The following is a 19,996-nucleotide window of genomic DNA, read 5'->3' on the forward strand; positions in this document are numbered from 1 at the left end:
AGAGAACCATGCGAGGAATCAAGAATGAGGACTTCTTACCCGAGGATCGGATTATGCAGTAGTCATAGTTTCGTATGATGTAGCCTAGTAGAGGCATAGTCTAGGGTGAACTTGAACACCTATGTAATCGTTTCAAGAAATGATATAAAACCTTCGTTTTGTTATCTGATGTGTTGAATGATTGTATGAATTGTTGCATGGTGACTTGGGAAACTGCGAGACAATACTTGGGACGAGTATGAGTAGGTGTGAATGGTAGTAGAGGCCTATACTACCGGAAGCACAGGACTCACACTTGGATCAGGGAAAGTCACAAGGTTACCAAGAAGCCAGTAATTGATTTCGTTTTATTCAAGTATGCCGTTACCATTGTTTCGGGAATGACTAAGAAGATTGTTGTTATCCCAACCCTAGTGGTCATGTCACATTGAGTCCGACTACGATGAGTAGGTTACGTGGTTCAGAGAACCAAGTTTGATATAGCGTCCGACTTAAACCAAACGATTAAAAATCAAAGAGACCAATAGAAGTATCGGCTCGACGCTAAAGAAGTTGGTAGCTAGAAATGCTACATGTTAAAGTGTGATTATATCACATTAGAACGTGAAGGAAGGAATAGTTTATTTCAGAATTTAACTCTAAAAGACCTAAGTCTAAACGAGCATCACATGATGATACGTCGTAATCTGGAGTCTAACCTGAAGAAGATAGCAGGTGCACAATTAAGTACTACTTACAGACAATAAGTCTAAAAGATAGACTCGAATGAATAAAGAAGTTATAATTATTACCTAGGATGAAGAGATGACGTATGGAGTCAATATACGAGCCCTGTTTCGTTGATGATTCCGGGACGTAATCATCCTAAGGGGGAGATAATTGTAACGCCCGCAGATCCGGGCTAGTCAATTTAGAGGCAATATGGGTTGAAAATGACTTTTCGACAAAAGATTATTTAGAATAAATAATCTTAACCAAATTGTAGAATATGTCACAAGGTTTCCGTACATATAAAGAACGCCGAAATCCGAGTTATAACGAAGAAGTTATGGCCCGTCGAAGTTTTACGGCAAAACCAGCACGGCACCGGGAAGCGTAAATAGTGAATTTACGATAGAGCGAGATTTATCCTTAGCAATCTAAACCAAAGTCGTAGAATATGTTAAACTAAGAGCGTCGATAAAAAGAACACCCAAATCTGACTTCGTATGAGGAAGTTATGATTTTTCTAAGATTCGGCTTAGCAGTGCACGACCCGAAACTCGAATTTTAGTTCGAGCGGTTTTTGGCTTACGTGACCTAAATGAGAGTTCAAGATCTCATTAATAGGAACTCAACGGTAAAAATACAGACGAAAACGGAGTCGGTATGAAGGAGTTACGAATTCTTCGCGGTCATTTAACAGTCTAAACGCCTCGTACTGTTAAATTTAAGATCGGTCGAGAATTAGCCGACGGAGTCAAAATGAAAGTTGTAGATATTATTTTTACCTACGCGTGGATATAAAGAACGTCAAAAACAGAGGTCGTATGTGAAAGTTACCGATTTTAGAAGTCGGAAGTGTGCTATGCGAAAATGGGTGATGTGGCACAATCTTGGCCATTGCTTTCTCCCCAAGTCTTGCCACTAGATGGTGACATGTGGCACCAAGTTCAGCCATTTTCACCCTATAAATACCACCTCTCCCACCCTCATTTTCTTCACACCTTTCCCATTCTTTCTTCTCTTTACTCTCTCTCTAGAACCTCTCTCTAGCCCCGAAATCCCCCGAAAAGCCTAGGGAACCTCCCTAGCACGAGGCGGAAGCCCCGGAGTGCTCGACGGCTCCGAGAAGAAGAGCTTTTCGGCTCGGAAACGCTGCTCCAAGCAAAGCCTGGTTTTCTATAAAACCCGTTGTAAGTGAGCTACGCCTACGCTATTTTTAATATAGTTTTTATTTAATTATATTAACGTTATTAAGAACATATAATAAATACTTGGGCTATTATTATGGGTTATATAAGTATTTTTTTAACGCTTATATAATAGTAATAATAGCTAGACTATTAATTAGTCTCGGCGAATAATAGACTAAAATCTATTGGTGATAATACTAGGTTTCGTCGAAAGAAATTATTTTAAAGTAAACGAAGCGCTGTCCGAGTACCGAGTCACCACCTTCTCAGGTGAGTGCATGGTCCCTTTCATCTTACACATAGATATGAAGTATTTATTATATAATTTACGTGTTGTGAGTGCATAGTCTCTTTCATCTTACACATAGATATGAAGTATTTTATATAAACTACGTACTATGTGTGCATATTATCTGAATACTTGCTGTCTATGCTGGATGAACGTTTTATACATGTTTTAAAGGATTTAAACTGTATACGTATTTTATATATACGAATATGTTGGGTATGATGATGGGTAGATAAATGATGATAGATAGAAGATGATGTGAGTATACATTCGCAGCTATAGACTTAGTGCCTATGGGACAAACACCGGTAGCTATGGACTTAGTACCTGTTAGACGTTGGTAGCTATGGATTTAGTACCTGTTGAACATTGGTAGCTATGGACTTAGTACCTATTAGATAAAGACTGGTAGCTATGGATTTAGTACCCGATGAATAGACTATAGCAGCTATGGAATTAGTGCTTTATGAACGAACATTGGCAGCTATGGATTTAGTGCCAGTCCTAGAACCCTGGAAGTAAGGGACTTCGGAATAAACGAATGAAGAATAGATGACTCTTAGGATAAATCCTTAAAGAGTAAAAAAAAAAAAGATAACGGGGATGGGTAATTGGGTTGATTCTTTGATTGAACATAATAATTATATTATTGTGGGTTGAAAACCCTATGTACTCACCAGGTTTCCCAACCTGACCCACTCAGTTTATTTATATCACAGGTGTTGATACGAAGTCACTTTACACTGAGAGATTTAAAGAGATGTAGATCACTAGTGTAAATACATGTAAGTTCTGTTTATGCTTATGTTTCTGTATTAACGATGACATCCCAAACGTTTTAAATGAATAAAAATACGTTTCTTCGAAAATGTTTTAATAACGTATTTATCGTGTTTTTCTGGGAACAAATTCCGCAACCTTTTTATAAAATGAAGTACTCTGATTTTTATAAAGCATAAACAAAATCGGTCTTTTCTGGCCGTGAAAATGGGGATGTCACAATAGATCCATTAAAAACTACATAGTTTTAACAAAATACAATCAAATCTCTCTACCATCTTTCTTGTATTCTCTATTAGACTAGATGGTAGGCTTTGTACATACTTTTATGGAGTTTTAAAATTTTTATTTTGCAACACAAACTATGTATAAGAATACATTATCAACTACCTATAAATCTTCATATTCAAATTAAAAATACAAAACTATAGTGAAAGATTGAAATTATTCATTAAAAACCTAATAAACTTTTTCCCATAACACATCAAAAAGAACCATGCAAGTATACATATGGTTGGTGTCAATGAAAGTTATGAAGCCTACTAGAGGTCCAACATAAAAACACATTCGAAATACATAGATGTTCAGGATAAATTATGAAATCACAAATAATATGAGCTCAAAAGCAATAAGAAGGAGCTAACAATGAAAAAATATGTTTATTTAATCAAAATGAATCAATTTTGATGGTTCTATACCTAATATTATATACATGACAGCCACATATTCATTTTTTCCATATATATATATATATATATATATATATATATATATATATATATATATATATATATATATATATATATATAATGAACCGATATATTTGTATTTGTATGTTTGTATTAAAATATTAGTTGGGTTTAAAATTGACTAATTAATGAGAAAGTTTAACTATTGAGGTTGTTATTTACTTACAGGTCAAAATTAATTGAAATAAAATAACCGATGGAGACTTTAGGCTAGACCAAAATTCATTTTATAAGCTTATCACATTATCTAACTATTTTTGTTTGACAAGTTTTACTTCTTTTTAAACTAGGTGTGAGATTCATGTATTACATGAGTTTAATTAAAAAAAACAAATATAAAATTTTAACAATTTGAAAAGTTTGAATTTATAAGAAAATGAGAAAAATTTGAATTATTAAAATTAATGAGACTTTAATGTATTGAATACATTCTATATATAAACTCTTTCTAATAAATATTTTACATATATATTACCTTACACATTAAATGTGAAATTTTAAATTAATAAAATGAAAAATACAATAAAATGACAGGTGGAAAATAGAAAATTTTAAAAATTTAGAAAATGCCATGTGTCCAAATGAATGAGAAGATGACATGTGGCAAAAAAAACCTTTATTTATTATAGTAGATACTAAATGACAGAGTGTAACGTTAATACGTTAATGATAAGCCAAAGTGACCAGAAAAAAGAAAGTTTTATAAGTTTGACATTTTAATTTATAAAACACCATATATTACTTTTTTTTAGTTATTATTCAAAGAACCAAAAGACAATTTGAATAACAACTCATGCAGTGAGTTATAAATATAAATTGCATAAATATTAAATTTTTGTCAAAATGTGATTATAATATTTATGCAGCATATAAGTTTTTTAAACTCTATTATATTCATATATAAATCATATATGAATACAGAATACCAACTAATTATATATGAAAAAAAAAGCTTAAGATCCTTTTTTTTCTTTCAAAAATTTGAAGAAACTTTATATATATATATATATATATATATATATATATATATATATATATATATATATATAATATACATTACAACAGCATTTAAGCTTACGTATTAAACTTTTAAAATATATTGTTTTAACTTAGTAAATATACATGGTTTGGTTTTCACTTGGTAAATATATCATCTCAATATCATTTATTTCATCCATTATCGTTTTACCATCTTTATTTTCTTTCCTTCATTATCGTTTATTACTTCACTCCAGTGAACATTATTTTTTTCCACCGTCACGAAGCTCAAAGATAATCAATATTTTTGCTTCCTTATCAAAATTATTTTGTCGATTTTGAATCTACATCTTCAAGTGTTTAGAGTGAATCCACTAATCGTAATCTTTATATAGTAAGACAATGTATTTTCATTAGGTTTAGTACTTAAGTTTAGGTGAGGCTGTAATGTATATATTTTTTCCATATATAAAAGGTAAAAAATAGTTTATTAATAAAATAATATTGACTTGACATTTGAAAGCCTTTCAATTATAGAAAGAAGTTCACCAAGGTGACATGTAATTTGGACCAGGTGACATTGTAAGTAAATTTGAAAGAACCTCGTTGTAGATGGTCTTAAGTTCAAAGAGAACAACTAGTGTACGCATAGAAAGGGAGGGAAGAAGGTATGACTGTAAACTAATTGAATATTAAGCAAAGTATTCTCCAATCTCCATCCATTTTGCCAAAAGTTTGTTTTTGTTTATTTATTTATTAAATGAATGAAATATGAATAAGATTTTATATATTTAATTAAAATGAGCAAATATAAAAAAAAAACAATTCTTTTGTGCATGAATGTTTTGTAATGCGTTCGTTTATGTTTTTTATATTAAATCTACGTTTATTTATGTTCTTTACATGAGGTTGTATGTACAAATGCTATGCAAGAGTTATCTATTTGGATTGGCGCAAGAAACCTTTTAGGAGGTGGGATTTTTCGAAAATATTTCCTTATGTTGCCAATGTTTCCAAAGTGTGTATTTGTAGTTTGTTACTTTTGTTTAGGTGTTAATTTATATGTTTATCATGAACATGTTCGTTTGTTTGTGTTCTTTTACCTTTTTGTATGAACGTATATGAGCGAACTTATCTTTAGTGAACAAACATGAACATGAATATTTTTTCGTTTGTACGTTTGTGTTTGTAAGTTCGTAAAATTAAGCTAATGAACACAAACAAAGAACTTTCGTGTTCCTTAAATATTTGGTGGAAAAAAACACTTGTTCCTGTAAATAAGTTGAAGATGGTGTAAATCTACACATCAAACTATACTGTGTCATCGATTTTGATTTTTAAAATATTAATTATGATAAACATATTTAAATATTAACGAATGAAATGATTGAGGCTCTAAATCTACACATTAAAGTAGGACTCTTTCTTCATGATTTCGGAGAAAAAAAAAAAAAAACTTAATATCAATGTGATTTTGTGCTACAATGGGAGTTTACCACGCTGCCATTGACGGGCAACAGGAGCTCACAGTCCATATGCAGCCAGAACTTGACAGATCCCAACGGGCCAACTCTCCACATCGTCCTCGAACTCCCTTTCAAGAAGAACAACATCAACTTACTTTTACTCAACGATTGCTGTGTCAAATACTGTTCCTCCGGCGGCAACGGAATCGGCGACGACTCCACCACATAATTCAACTCCCTCGTCGCATTCTTCCCAACGTCGAACGGATTCGCCACCAGTCGCGCGATGTTCTGCCCGTGGTAACCGAGTAACAATCTGGTGTCATAGAAGGTCGCATGTGCTTTCTGGTTATGGTTCTCTGCACGGATGAGGATCGTTAATCGTACAGCCATAACACCTGTTCGATCATAGTAAAGATGATCCAGACGAGATGCACGGACGGAGAGGAGCGGCATTTTTGGTCGGATCACAAGGTATCCTGAAAATACAACTATTCCGGCGATGATTACGGAGGTGGCGATGAGTGAGCAGATAACGGCGAAGCACCAGATGAAGGGGTTGGTGCGGCGTTGTCGACCTAGTACCGGTTGCTTTGGCATTGAGACTGGGAGGAGGGGGCTAACTGTAAATATTTGGGCAGCATAGAGGGGTTGGAAATGTAAATGGTGGATATTATGGGGGGTTTTAAAGCGATTAAGGTTACGAGAGAGAAAATATAGAAGGTTTGGAGGAGGGGGTGAGCGCAGATCTTTGGGTCTAATTGGTGGGCAACGTTAAGGTACGTTACCCTGATTTAAAGCCACCCTTCATTTCATATTATTATTTGCACATAACTTTTGTACCATTGTTTCATAGGCTGATAGGCTTTCAAGCCTTCTAAACCTTCTTTATAATAAACTAAAAAAAAACATAATATTTACATGTCACATATATAACTTAGAAGCAATAGAGATGTTATATTTATATGAAATTTGCAATGATTTTTCAAACCAAAATATGCAATTTTTTTGGGTAACGTGTTTAGTATGTTAAATCGATTACATAATTTATGCGAGCAGTGATAATGTATATAAATTGGTTAAAAAAAATAGTATCAATGCTTAAATAAATATGTGTACATTCTTCTCTTTTAACAATTGTCAACTCTATTAACAAGAATGGGTTTTTCTTTTGAAAACTAATCAAATTGAATTATCATATTAAATGTTGTTTAGATCTATGATTACAAGTTATGTCGTTGCTTACAAACCTAGTGAAGACCCCAAAGGCACCTTCCAAAAGTAAAGGTACACAAAGCATAAAGGACAAAGCCACGAATTCAAATCTTCTCCAATTAAGAAACCTTGTTTGTAACCAATTTTTTATTATGATGCTTTTCAACCTGTCTACTTCTATCGAGGCTATTATCGTACTTCCGTAGGACGAAAGTTCATAAACCTTGTATATAATCCCTTTATGATATTTAATTACATATTTACATCATAATATCCGTACATTAATTTCCAAATCCTTTTCTCTTATTTTTGGAAAGAATGGCTTGGATATGTTGGTCTTTAAGGTTATGTTCCCTTAGAGCGGACACCTCCCACGGCGGTGCGTTTGACAGTTTTGGTGAAGAAAAATGAGACTTATTTCCAGAACCGGTCCTCAAAAACTAAATATTCTCAATGGCCTAGAATGAAAAAGAAAAAAAAATGATCTTATCTTTATTATAATTTTATATATTTATATATATATATATATATATATATATATATATATATATATATATATATATATATATATATATATATATATATATATATATATATATATATATATATATATATATATATATATATATATATATATATAGGTCCAACAGAGGTAAAATCCTTTGACAAGAGCTTCCGATAATATGAATGATTTGGTAGCTTTCCCCAGTAAAGACATGCTGCCCTCGTCGCTTTTAGTAGCTTATTTTCGTAAGCTCCTCTCTCCGGTCGTCCTCCTTCACCGCTATGATCCCTTTATTCTCTCGTATATAAGGATTCGGCTTGCTTCCTCAATTGGTTATTGGCTGGACATTTAATGACATTGACCGACTCTTGTCAATAGCAATAGGTTGTTTGGCAGCAAGCGACGAAAGATATGGCTTCTGGTTGTTTGTTGTGCCTAATAATATTAAGAGTTTCCGCGAATCCACACTAGCTAACTTTACACAAAAGGACTGCTTATTAGATTCCGGAATCTCCTATAACCATATTTTCCCCATCCCTGATGATTAAATGGATAGTTTAGCTAATTGATGTGCCACCCTCTTACCATTCTTATGAGTATCCGCATTCAATTAGAAACTTAAAAAGAATAAATTCTAGCTTGAATATCATCCACAATGTGTCCAATGCTAGGCTCGGGTCTTGTTGGAGCACGGCTCCCACATTGCACTGCCTGTCTCCACATCTATTCGGTAAAAGAAAGCTTCCAATGCTAGCTTCATTCCATAGTAGACAGCCCAGGCTTAGACAACTCCAGCATCCGTGGCGTGGAAATGACTCTTTGATATAGCTGAAAAGATGGTGCCAATTCAGTCCCTTAGTCCTACACCTAATCCAGATGCCTTAACCTCCTTTCAAAGAGCTCTATCACAATTGACTTTAAAGCAGTCATTCGAGGCAAAAGGGAAAGGAAGCTCAAACTATCTTCCCCCGAAAAGGAAATTGACTTCCTGAACGACAAGTGGCACCGCAGGCGAAGAGATAGCGTTCAATGAATCAGATAATTTCTTTTCATTAAATAACCTAAAAATTTTTTATATAGGTTGTCACGAGTCTAGTTGAGTCAAGATGCGTGTCGAGATGAGTTGAGTAAACCTTGTTCCAGTTCCTTCTGTCTTAGTTGCTTGTGTGCTTTACTCTATCTTAATGCTCGGATCACGAATTTCTCTTATCGATAATGAGTTATTCGCCTTCAGAAGTAAGGTCGGGTAGGAACGATAAGTGGGTGGGGTCATTGAGTTAGCCCAAGGGGGGAGCCATCCTCTCGGGAAAGGGACAGGAGCGCCTGGCGAAACCAGACTCTATCTATCCATTCTGCCTCAGATCCAATCTGACTGCACTGACGAAAGAACAATGTCCGCCCTGATCACCCATGTGACAGATGGTGACTCCTTCATCGCGTCCTTTGCTGAGGTAGAGTGCCTGAAAGAGAAAGAAGAGCTTACTAAGCCAAAAAGCTGAATATAGAGCTAAACATGCGGTTTTTTCTCGTCAAGCAGCAATCAAATCCTGGGAAAAAGGTAGGGTAGAATCGCCGAGTCGTCTAGCACCGTTCCCTGCCTCAACTCCACAATCACAATCATTTGTGAATAAAAAAGGTGGTTTGCTGCTGTCCCCGACATTGGAAAGACCTAACAAAGAATCCTTATAACGGGAAATGTGCTATATGGAGGTTTTTTTTATGATTGTTGACGTACTGACTCATGCTCAAGATCCGCTTATGGTGGTTCGGCTTGCTTCTCTGTTGGCATTTCCTAGACCCAAGACCTACTAATATTATAATACTGCATGCAGAATGGATAGCACAGGTCGGAGGGGAAGAAGAAGGGAAGAGTACAATGGAAGGGGCCTAGGAAGATGTTCAACAACCATCTCCTTTCCGTCCAGAATGTAGTGTAGAAAAGCAAAGAATCTTTCCTGCTTCAGAGCTATTCAGAGCTAATAGGATAGGTATTCTATTTGAAATAAGGGGGCTTCCCTAAGGTGGGTTAAGGGCGTAGACCTCTAGACAGGACAGATTCAATTGTGGGTTCCACCCGCTTCCAGTCGAGTTTTATAGATTCCGATAGAGTCACCGCTCGCTTTTGCTTTTGACAAGATGCCCTAGTCCTTTTGGTAAGCGTAAGCATTTCGTAAGCAGAAAAAACTAGATATGAAACTCCCGATATCAGTTACAATGCTCACTATTACGGATCCCACGACGACAGCTCCCGCTGAAGCAATTGTTGCTGCGGAGGTAGCTAAATTACCTATCCGCTATAGACGGAAAAGGCATGCTGTGGCGGACTTAAATAAACCTTAGTTGAAAAAAAAAAATTATTGGTGGACCAGAAAGAAATTATTGACCTTGATATAACCCTTTTTATACCGGAGTAAATGAAGACTCCTAGAATGGCACGCACGAAGAAGCCTACTCAGAGTAGGAATCCCGCACATTATAAAAAAAGTAAAATGGACCTGCAACTACCTTAGACTTTCTTTAAGGAAGATTGCAAATAAGAGCTGATCCTCTAATTGTAATAGTAAGATTAGGATCCCGACTCATCTGTCAATTTTAGGCATATAAGGTAAATACATAGATATAGGTAAACTTACGTATACTATACCTATACGGCTATCCTTTATCTTATGAAAAGGAAAACTACGGGATAGCTATGCCGCAGTCAAAAACACATATTTATGGATATGTACTAAGCCAGCTCTTTAGACTAAGGCATATCAAAAAATGGGGTTCGATATAGGGAGTCTTTGCTGTTTACTGTTTACTTTACCTTTACCCAGCTTAAAGAACTGTGCCATAAATTCATAAGAACTGCTATTTGTAGAGCTTCTATAGCTTCGAGCCCTTTAGTTCGTTATCAAGCAGCTTAGAGGGTGATCGCTGGCCACAAACTTGCAAGAGTCAGCTATTTGTTCACATTCAAGCATTCGTTCCCCACGTTCGAGTTAGTCGAATCAGTACTTATTGTTATACCGTTCGTGCCCCTCAGAGCCACTTAACTCGCTTTCAAGAAGAAAAATACTGCTTCCAATTAATAGACTGAAATGAAAACTTTGAAAGATGTTATGGAGGGTTTCAAATCGGTGCTGGAACTGCTACAATTGCTTTAGCTGGAGCAGCAGTCGGAATTGGAAAGATATTCAGTTCGTTGATCCATTCAGTAGCACGGAGTCCGGAATTGGATACTAAATTGTTTGGTTATGCCATTTTAGGCTTTGCTCTCACGGAAGCCATTGCCTTGTTTGCTCTTATGATGGCCTTTCTGATCTTCTTCGTATTCTGAGATTCGCTACCGTCAGTAGCCTTCCTCCCAAGGCAAGCGAAGTGACGTGAGGCGAGCGTCTGAGTGAGTTGAGTGAGGAAGTGAGGGCCCTGAGGAAGCGGAGGGAGCGAAAGCTGGACCGGGTTTCACTATTGTGTTGGTTAATGCCCAACCACCTTCAAGAAGACAAAAAAGTAAACTTAATAACCTTTTCCATTATCAGTAGCAGCAGTGGACGAATCGAGACAAGAAAAATACAGGTAGGAATCTGCTTATCTACTTGCCTTTCAACCTCAGAGCATTCAGTTCAGGTACCGCAACGGTCGACGACTTGGCTGGGGCAGATCTTCACTCATTATCCTTCTTCGAACCTTTTGGTATGTATTGCCCCCTAACTATAGATCAGATCCAGCAAACGAGAAAGAAAATTTCACACTGCTGCTGAGTCGTCGGACTTATCCACCAAGGGATTCGTGGAATTTCTGTGGATTGCGTTGGGGGAAATATACCAAAGCTAGGCAGATAGATAAACTCCTTTCCCACTGCTAAGGGAGAGCAAGAAAGATAAAAATTCTTGTTTTTGAACCAGCGCCCCCTTTTGGGTATGCAGGTACTAAGAGTCCTCTCACTACCAACCAGCAGACATCATCTGGCTGGGTCTTGCCGGTATCAACAACGATAAAAAAACTACCAAATGGAAACAGCAACTAAGTATGGCTCTTGGTGGGCCCAGACAACGTCCTAGGCGTAGGGGAGATCGGAGCAACAGGTAACGCCTAGACGACGTTTTTCTTCCTGGGCTGCAGTAAGTAGATCGAGAGGTCGTTTCGCCCCTTGTCCCCGAATATGGGTAATATATTCTCATACAATGTTGCTCCAATCTGACCTAGCTGGCGAGCGATCCCAGTTCGCGACAGAGAACAAGACAGCAAGCGAGCGTACCTTTGTTCGCTTCTTCTCCACCAAGCACGAAAGTTTAAGGATAACTGTAGGTCGGTGGCTACCTAAGGAAACTCCGATTCGATCCGCCCCCGGCTGGGAGGCATCTACCTCATCCCGATCACAAGGAGGGGTTCACTATGATGGGGGGTACTTCTTTTTTTCCCTTCCGGAAAGAATGAAATGCATAGGGGACCATCCTTTTGTTGCGGCATGCTCCTTAGATTTACGGATTCACAGGGGGCCTCAGGCCCTACTTAGTAGACTGACAATGACAAAGGCTTGCGAAACTAAGTAGGGCCTTTTGAATTGAATCTTAAGTAGTCTATCAGTGGTGCAAAGCTAATTGCCCCTTTTCAGTAGGGGGCGAAAGGTTATACCTTAGAAAGTCAGCGAACAACGGTTCTTCTATGTAGGTATGGCGTTCCCCCTTGACTCTCCTAACGTCGAGCTAAGTGATTTCGTAACCTTTTCGTAGCGTAGTAGAATGAAGGCTACGCACCGACGCTCTCTTTTCTATTAGCCTAAGCGTCTTTGCTAACTCGCTCGCCTACTATACCCTACTATACCACTTTTAGGGTAGGCTAGGCTAACTCAGCCGCTTACTTCTACTAATGTAGGGCTAAATAGCGCCTTTTCTTTTTAAAATAACCAATTTGAATTATTGCGAACCTATAGGTCCTTAGTAGCGTTGACAAAGAAGAACAGCCGGTTAAAAGACAACGTTTTTATTTATATATTAATTATATATATAATAATTAATAATAATTCAAATTTTAGGCCAGCTTGACAAGCTACCCTTCCTTTTGATCTGAGGTGCGAAGATCAAGATATTTTTTTTATGACTTCCATTCCACTTATCGATCCCGGCCCATAAAAGTGACCGACCAGGGCCCTATTGATGAATGAAAGGCTTTATGAGCCCTGTAAGCCCACACCTGTGTAGAGTGGATCGTTCAACACCTGCGGCACAAACCCATTTTTGACCTATTGGTCCTAGTATCATAGGCGACCGAACGGCCGCCCCCTAATTACTAGACCGACCTGCTATAATAATTCCATAAACACCTAGCGAAGATATGGCAAACAAATAAAGTATCCCTATGTTCGGATCTGACAATACCATACCATAATCAAAAGGTACAACGGCCCGAGCGACCAGACTTAACATAAATGTAGCCACTGGAGCCATTCCAAAAAGGGAGAAATTTGCACTACTTGGTGAAATAGGTTCTTTTATAATCAATTTAAAACCATCTGCTAGAGGTTGTAACAATCCAAATGATCCCACTACATCAGGACCCTTTCGACGTTGCACAATAGCCATTACTTTACGTTCAGCTAGCACTAAAAAGGCTACTCCTAGTAGAAGTGGTAGAATTCTTCCAAGTATTTCAGCTGGAACTGCTATGTACATTTTCTATTTTCTATTCACTGCTATATATATATATATAATGAAAAAAAATTGAGTGTCCACTTTGCCCCCCCCCCCCCCCCCCACTTATTTCCTTGCATTTGCAAATAATGTCAGATTACCCCCTCCAAGCCACATTTGATTGAAATAGGGATTGAAATTTCACCCGACCCGATCGGGAGCCCGGTTGAACCGCCCCAATCGGGGATGGGTATTCCCCGCCAAAAGGAGGACCGGGTACGGGGCCGGGGATCCCCATTATGCTAAATCGGGGATGGGGTTGGGGGCCGGGTATAACAATCTTCAACCCGTCCCATTTCCGCTTTGATGACTATATATATATATATATATATATATATATATATATATATATATATATATATATATCATTTATTAAATTTGAATTAAGTCCACTAAAATGAATTGATCTATATTCAACCATCAAATTATGTTTCCAATTCCAAGAGTTGGTCAATTGTCACTTCGTTCGACGATCTGGATACCAAATCGTCACTTTTCATTTTGATGTTTGTTAAACTTTATGATTGATGTAAACAAAATCTATTATGGCATCTGGTTTTGATCGCTTATTAAACTTGGTTTTTTTGTGTAAGTTGAGTTTATTATTTTGGTAGATTGGGGATGGGTTGGAGATGGGTCGGGGATGAGTTTGGGAAAAGCCCAAAATACAAAGGGGAAGAGATTTGATTCCCCACATCCGTCGAGGATGGAGACGATGTTAGACACTTGGGATTGGGGACAGGGATGGTCAACCCCGCCCCAAACCCACCCCATTTTCATTCCTAGATTGAAGTCCTATGACTAAAACTTGGAACTTCGCTTACAGGGAGCCATTGTCTTACCAATTGAGCCATTAGAAGATGATTATATATTAGTCTTTAATATCAATTATTAACACCTTACTTCTTGGATTGCAGACATCCATTATTAAATTTTGTTTTTTCCTCCAAGACTACCAAGTACAGACGAGGGCCAAATAGGAAAAACACTGAAGGGCAGGACCATTTTAGCAATTAATCCATTTTGAAATCCAACAACCCTATGAAGCCCTTCAAACCAGATTCCTCGTACCGTAAGTAGTAAAGAAGTAGTGTAATTAATAATAATAATAATAATAATAATAATAATTTTATTTTGAAGCTAGTTGCTATAGTTGTATTCCCCTTTCAAGGATACGAGTTCTCTATGCAGTCCTATAGAATTCGTCCAAGGCCTCTAGAAGGGGAAGTCCATGGACTGCTTAGGGCCTAAGCAAGAGATTAGGGTTTCCACCTGAAAACCCTAGCAGTCTCAGCTATTTAAGGACCCATTCATCAAGGATTGTCGGCCACTGCTTCCGTAAAGAAACCCTAGCCGAAATTCTTAGTGTCTTCTCCTCTCTCCTTCTCATCCTCTTGCTATAAGTGTTTGTGAGCCATTAGAGGTGCAACATTTGGGGCACTAAACCTTTCAAAGTTCAAGATCTAGCTAGGAATTCTTGTTATTACAATATAACCAGCAAGGTAATCTTCATAACCCTTTTCATATGTGAATTTCGAATTGTATATGGAAAATGTAGGGTTATTCCTTTGGAATTTCTTTTACATGTTCAATTAGTGAAAAACTTAGATCCAAAGCAATTAAAGTTGCATGATCACATATGATGTTATGCTTAAAACCCATCTGTGGTATCAGAGCCTAAGATGTTTTTCAGTTGAATTTGATGCTCTTGTGATTTGTCCAAAGCTGAAGCAAACTGAATTCGCATTTTGTCTGTTGAACTCGACAAGTTCATTGAGGAAATCGACGAGTTGGAGCAACTCAATGAGTTCATAGCCTAACTCAATGAGTTGACTCTTCAGATGCCTAATTTTTCGATTTTCAAATCTTGTTTGATTTAGAATAATTACCATAATTTGTGTTTAATTCCTTAAATTGAATTTTTTTTTGAATGGTAATCTGATTTCCTTATCAAATAAGATTGATTTGGTCAAATTTTAAGATAATGACAAAATTATTTGATTAATTTAATTATTTAAAATTTGATCTAGTAAGTTTGAAAAGTTTCAAATTACACCCTTTAGTTTTGGAATTTAAAATTTGATTAAAAGTTTAATTTTGAAATATTAAATTTTAAAACCCTAGTATTTTAAAAGTTTAAAATACACTCTTATACTATAATAATATTAAAAGTTTAAGATATATATATATATATATATATATATATATATATATATATATATATAAGAAAATGTCAGTCTTACCGTTAGTAGGCCTCATTCACGAAGCCGTTTTATAAGGGGGTATAAGGAAACTGCCTATAAAATAACGGTTGAATGGGTGTCCACTCTCACCCACCGCTTCCTTGATTGGTGAAGGGTCATTAGCTGAATAGGTAGGATAGGACATAAATCTTCATTAATAAGTATAATGATAAATATAAAGTAAATAAATTTTTTTATAAATTCTCAATCTTAGTTACTTTAGGAAAATGTGAATTTGATATTAATCCATGAAATTGCACATTGCACTTTGTCAACTCGTGAAGGAGTGTGTGTGGTTAACCGGCACACTAACTTGGACTAACAAAGAGTGGAAATGAGTAACTCATAAATTATCACTGATCAATGGAGTGTGTGTGGTTAACTGACACATTAATTAGGTGGTAAATGATATCCAGAGTACCAAGCTAATTTGTATGGTTATTCACACCTTTTTTGTAATCCTCGGTATCCCAATCACAAACTTGAAGGGCATAATCGAGATTAAACATGTCATTGAATAGTTCAATGAATCTCAAAGAATCTAGGAATTTCATTTCATTTAAAACCTAAATCTTTTAATTTCGTTTTTCTTGGTGGAATTGGTAAATCGTCATTTACCTACCTTCAAATAATTTACAATTGGATTACGGCATCCCTCTTTCGAATTGTGAATTATTGTGTTGGTTTATAGCCTTAATATTTCATTTTGGGTGTTATATTAAGGATTCCTTATCTAATCAAAACTTGTCCTTCTTCTTTTTCCGATGTCAACTTCCAACAATGCTTCTAGTTCCTCCAACAACAACTTTGTTAACTCTTTCTCGCTCTTGCACATTTGCACAAGGATCACATTCGATGATTCCAATTCTAATGATTGAATCTGAAACATTCAAATGGACTTGTGTTAACAGGCCAAAGAATACGTCCTCGATAAGGATTTGAATGAGATAGACGAAACCAAAGCAACTCCCGAAGAGATAGCTGAGTATAGGGCTCACTGCAAGGATGCTACTAAAGTATCTTACATTATGGTAGCCACTATGACTCCTGAGCTACAGCGGTTCTACGAGGACTATTGGCCTTACGAGATGTGCAAGGACTTGATGGAGACGTACCATCAAAGAGCGTGTCAAGAGAGGTACGAAATAGTCAGGTCATTCATCACACCAAGATGAAAGATGGAGAGTCCATCACAACCCACCTATAAAGGAAGCAACACTATGTGGACTGTGTATTGAAGTTGAATGTGAACTTTGATGAAGAGTTGGTTATTGATATAGTCCTACACTCTTTGCCTCATATCTATGACCAATTCAAAATGACTTATCATATGAGCAATGAGGAAGTCATATTGAGCAAACTTCAAGGCCTGCTAAGAACTGCTAAAAGGGGATTTAAAGGGAAAAGTATTGAATCCACTCCTACTCCTATTACTTCTCCAGTCCTGGCTATTGGACAAGGAAAGGGGAAAAAGAGGAAAGCTCCCTCTAAGCAAAGCTGGAAAGGAAAGTCTCATGATGGGTCCTCTTCTAGTGGATCCAAAGCAAAGTTCGATTATGCACCCCCTACCTCAGATCCAAAAGATTCAATATGTTTCTCCTGCCAAGACAAGGGGCATTGGAAGAGAAGTTTCCCTAAGTACCTGCAGGACATTAAGGATGGCAAGATCAAACCTTCCTCCGTAGATATTTACACAATTTCGTCTAAAAATTCATCGCATTCTAATTCTTTGGTCCTTGATACAGGATGTAGTTTTCATATTTGCTCTGACTTGCAGGGACTAAGAGAAAGTAGGAAGGTGGAGCTTTGGAAAATGAACTGGATAATGGGCGATAGGAGATCATCACATGTTACCAAGATCAGCTTTTATTCTTTAAAGCTTAGTAGTGGATTTTGTTTAGATGAACAATTGTTGCTACTCGTCAGAAATGATGAGGAATATTATTTCTTTTCATGGTTTGTACAGACAAGGTTTTAGATTTTCATTTAATAATGAAATCGGTTCTATTAATGTTTATTATAATGGTTTTATTTTATTTTGAAGCATTGTCTTATGATGGTGTATATGAAACTATGATGGTTGTAGAAAATTTACGAAATAGTGTGTTGCATATTAATTTGTCTAATGGTTTAGACAAAGCATGCTTGTGGCGTTGTCGTCTTGGGCATGTAAACAAGAAGCACATTACCTAACTCCAAAAGAATGAAGTGTTGGAATCATCTGACCTTAGGTCAGATAATACATGTGAATCTTGTTTGCTTGGAAAGATAGCTAAATCAACTTTCACTGGTACTTGTGAAAGAGGTGAGGGATTGTTGTGTCTTATACACACCGATGTGTGTGGGTCCTTCAGATCCACCACAAGGGATGCAAATCGATTTTATGTGACTTTTACCGATGATTATAGCAGATATGGATATATCTACTTAATCAAGCATAAGTTAAAAACCTTTGAAAAGTTTAAAGAGTTTAAACATGAAGTTGAGAATCAATTGGGAAGGAAGATCAAATGCTCATATCTGATAAGGGTGGTGAGTATCTTAGTATCGAGTTCCATGACTATCTTAAGGAATGTGGAATTGTTTCACAATTGACATCTCCTAGGACACCACAACTAAATGGTGTGGTTGATAGGTGTAATTGAACCTTGTTAGACATGGTTCGTTCCATGATGAGTAGAGCTTCGCTTCCAATATTGTTTTGGGGGTATGCCTTAGAGACTGCCGCCCATATCCTTAATCTAGTCCCAACAAATAAGGTTGCCAAAACATCTCACGAGATGTGGACAGGAAAGGTTCCCTCACTAGAACATATCAAGGTTTAGGGTTGTGAAGCTTTCGTTAGACGAGAGACTCACGACAAGCTTGAATCTCGAAGTGAGCGGTGTATTTTCATTGGCTACCAACAAAAGTCCTTTGGATACCTGTTCAAAAATTGTTACTTTAAACTGATAATGGTTTACATACAACAATATTTTAAATCTAATAAACTAAGTATAATATGTTAAAATTTAAAGACATAAATTTATAAGTAGCAGTAAATATATTATTTTAAAATTGAAATTTAGTTTATTTATGATTATACTTGATGTTTGATATTTATTTAACCTTATTAACCAACTTATAATCATTATTAAAAAGACACTACAAGTTATCACTTTTAACTATTTACAAAATATTTTTTGGGTTGTTCAAGGTAAACTAAAATTTATATTTAAGTTGACCCTGTAATGTTATATTTAATTAATAGTTTAACTATTTTATACAAATTATTCCAAAATTGTATCTTTAAAATGATAATCATTTACATCCAACAATATATTAAAATTAATAAATTAAGTATATATATTAAAAGTTAAAAACATAACTTTATAAGTAGAAGTAAGTATATTATTTTAATATTGGAATTTAGTTTATATATGATTAAAATTTAGGTTTGATATTTATTTAACCTTATTAACCAACTTATAATTATTATTAGAAAGAAATTAAAAAGTCATGAGAGTTTGAAATTAATGTGGTGAAATGAAAAATGCATGGGAGTTTCAAATGCATGAGGTTCAAGGAAAATTGCTATCTTTATAAGATACTAGGCGAATGCCCACGCGTTGCGCAAAAACACCTATATAATTGAAGTCTTTACAAATATATGATTTTTTAAATATAAAAATAACGTTTTTGTTAAATTTGATATAATAATTTGTATAAACTAAATTGATATAATATATTTATTATTTTGAATTATATGATAATATATACATTTATTATAACTTCATCATCTCAATCGTTTGAATGAGTTCTACCCGTTAGTTACACATGAATAAAATTAAATATAATATATGATTTGATGTTATTTATAGTTGTTTTTATTATTAATTAATTTTTTAAAATTTATTTGCTTAATGTTTTAATTTCTATCATTATAATTATTTAAAACATCAAACATTGTTTTTTATTTTAAAGTTAACAATATAATCATTTATATAGAGTTGTTTTTAACTATTGTTATTATAAGTTATTTTAAGCTACTTATTTGAAAAATTTTAACGATTATATAAATATATTTAGGAAATATTTTAGTTAAACTGATATTACAATTTAGTCTTTGCATTTATCACTATAATTTATCACTTTTAACCATTTACAAACTATTATTAGGGTTTTTAGTGGAACTGAACTTTATATTTAAGTTGACACTGTA

At 35.6% G+C, this 19,996-nt stretch overlaps 1 protein-coding gene and 1 pseudogene across 1 annotated transcript; one reads left to right on the forward strand and one right to left on the reverse strand.

Annotated features, from left to right (window-relative positions):
* Window positions 1-6,075: 6,075 nt before the first annotated feature.
* Window positions 6,076-6,969, reverse strand: LOC145001955 (late embryogenesis abundant protein). The gene has a single exon (XM_078961280.1). The coding sequence runs from the start codon at window positions 6,755-6,757 to the stop codon at window positions 6,155-6,157; it is 603 nt and encodes a 200-aa protein (XP_078817406.1). The 5' UTR covers window positions 6,758-6,969; the 3' UTR covers window positions 6,076-6,154.
* A 3,122-nt stretch (window positions 6,970-10,091) lies between these two features.
* Window positions 10,092-12,261, forward strand: LOC145002337 (uncharacterized; annotated as a pseudogene).
* Window positions 12,262-19,996: the final 7,735 nt, after the last annotated feature.

Source organism: Lactuca saligna, chromosome 6 (assembly GCF_052625555.1).
Source record: "Lactuca saligna cultivar CGN05327 chromosome 6, ASM5262555v1, whole genome shotgun sequence".
NCBI classification, from domain to species: Eukaryota; Viridiplantae; Streptophyta; class Magnoliopsida; order Asterales; family Asteraceae; genus Lactuca; species Lactuca saligna.

What these genes read in the sequence shown, in the direction of transcription:
- LOC145001955 (XM_078961280.1), bottom strand. Translation starts at nt 6,757, where the DNA reads ATGCCAAAGCAACCGGTACTAGGTCGACAACGCCGCACCAACCCCTTC.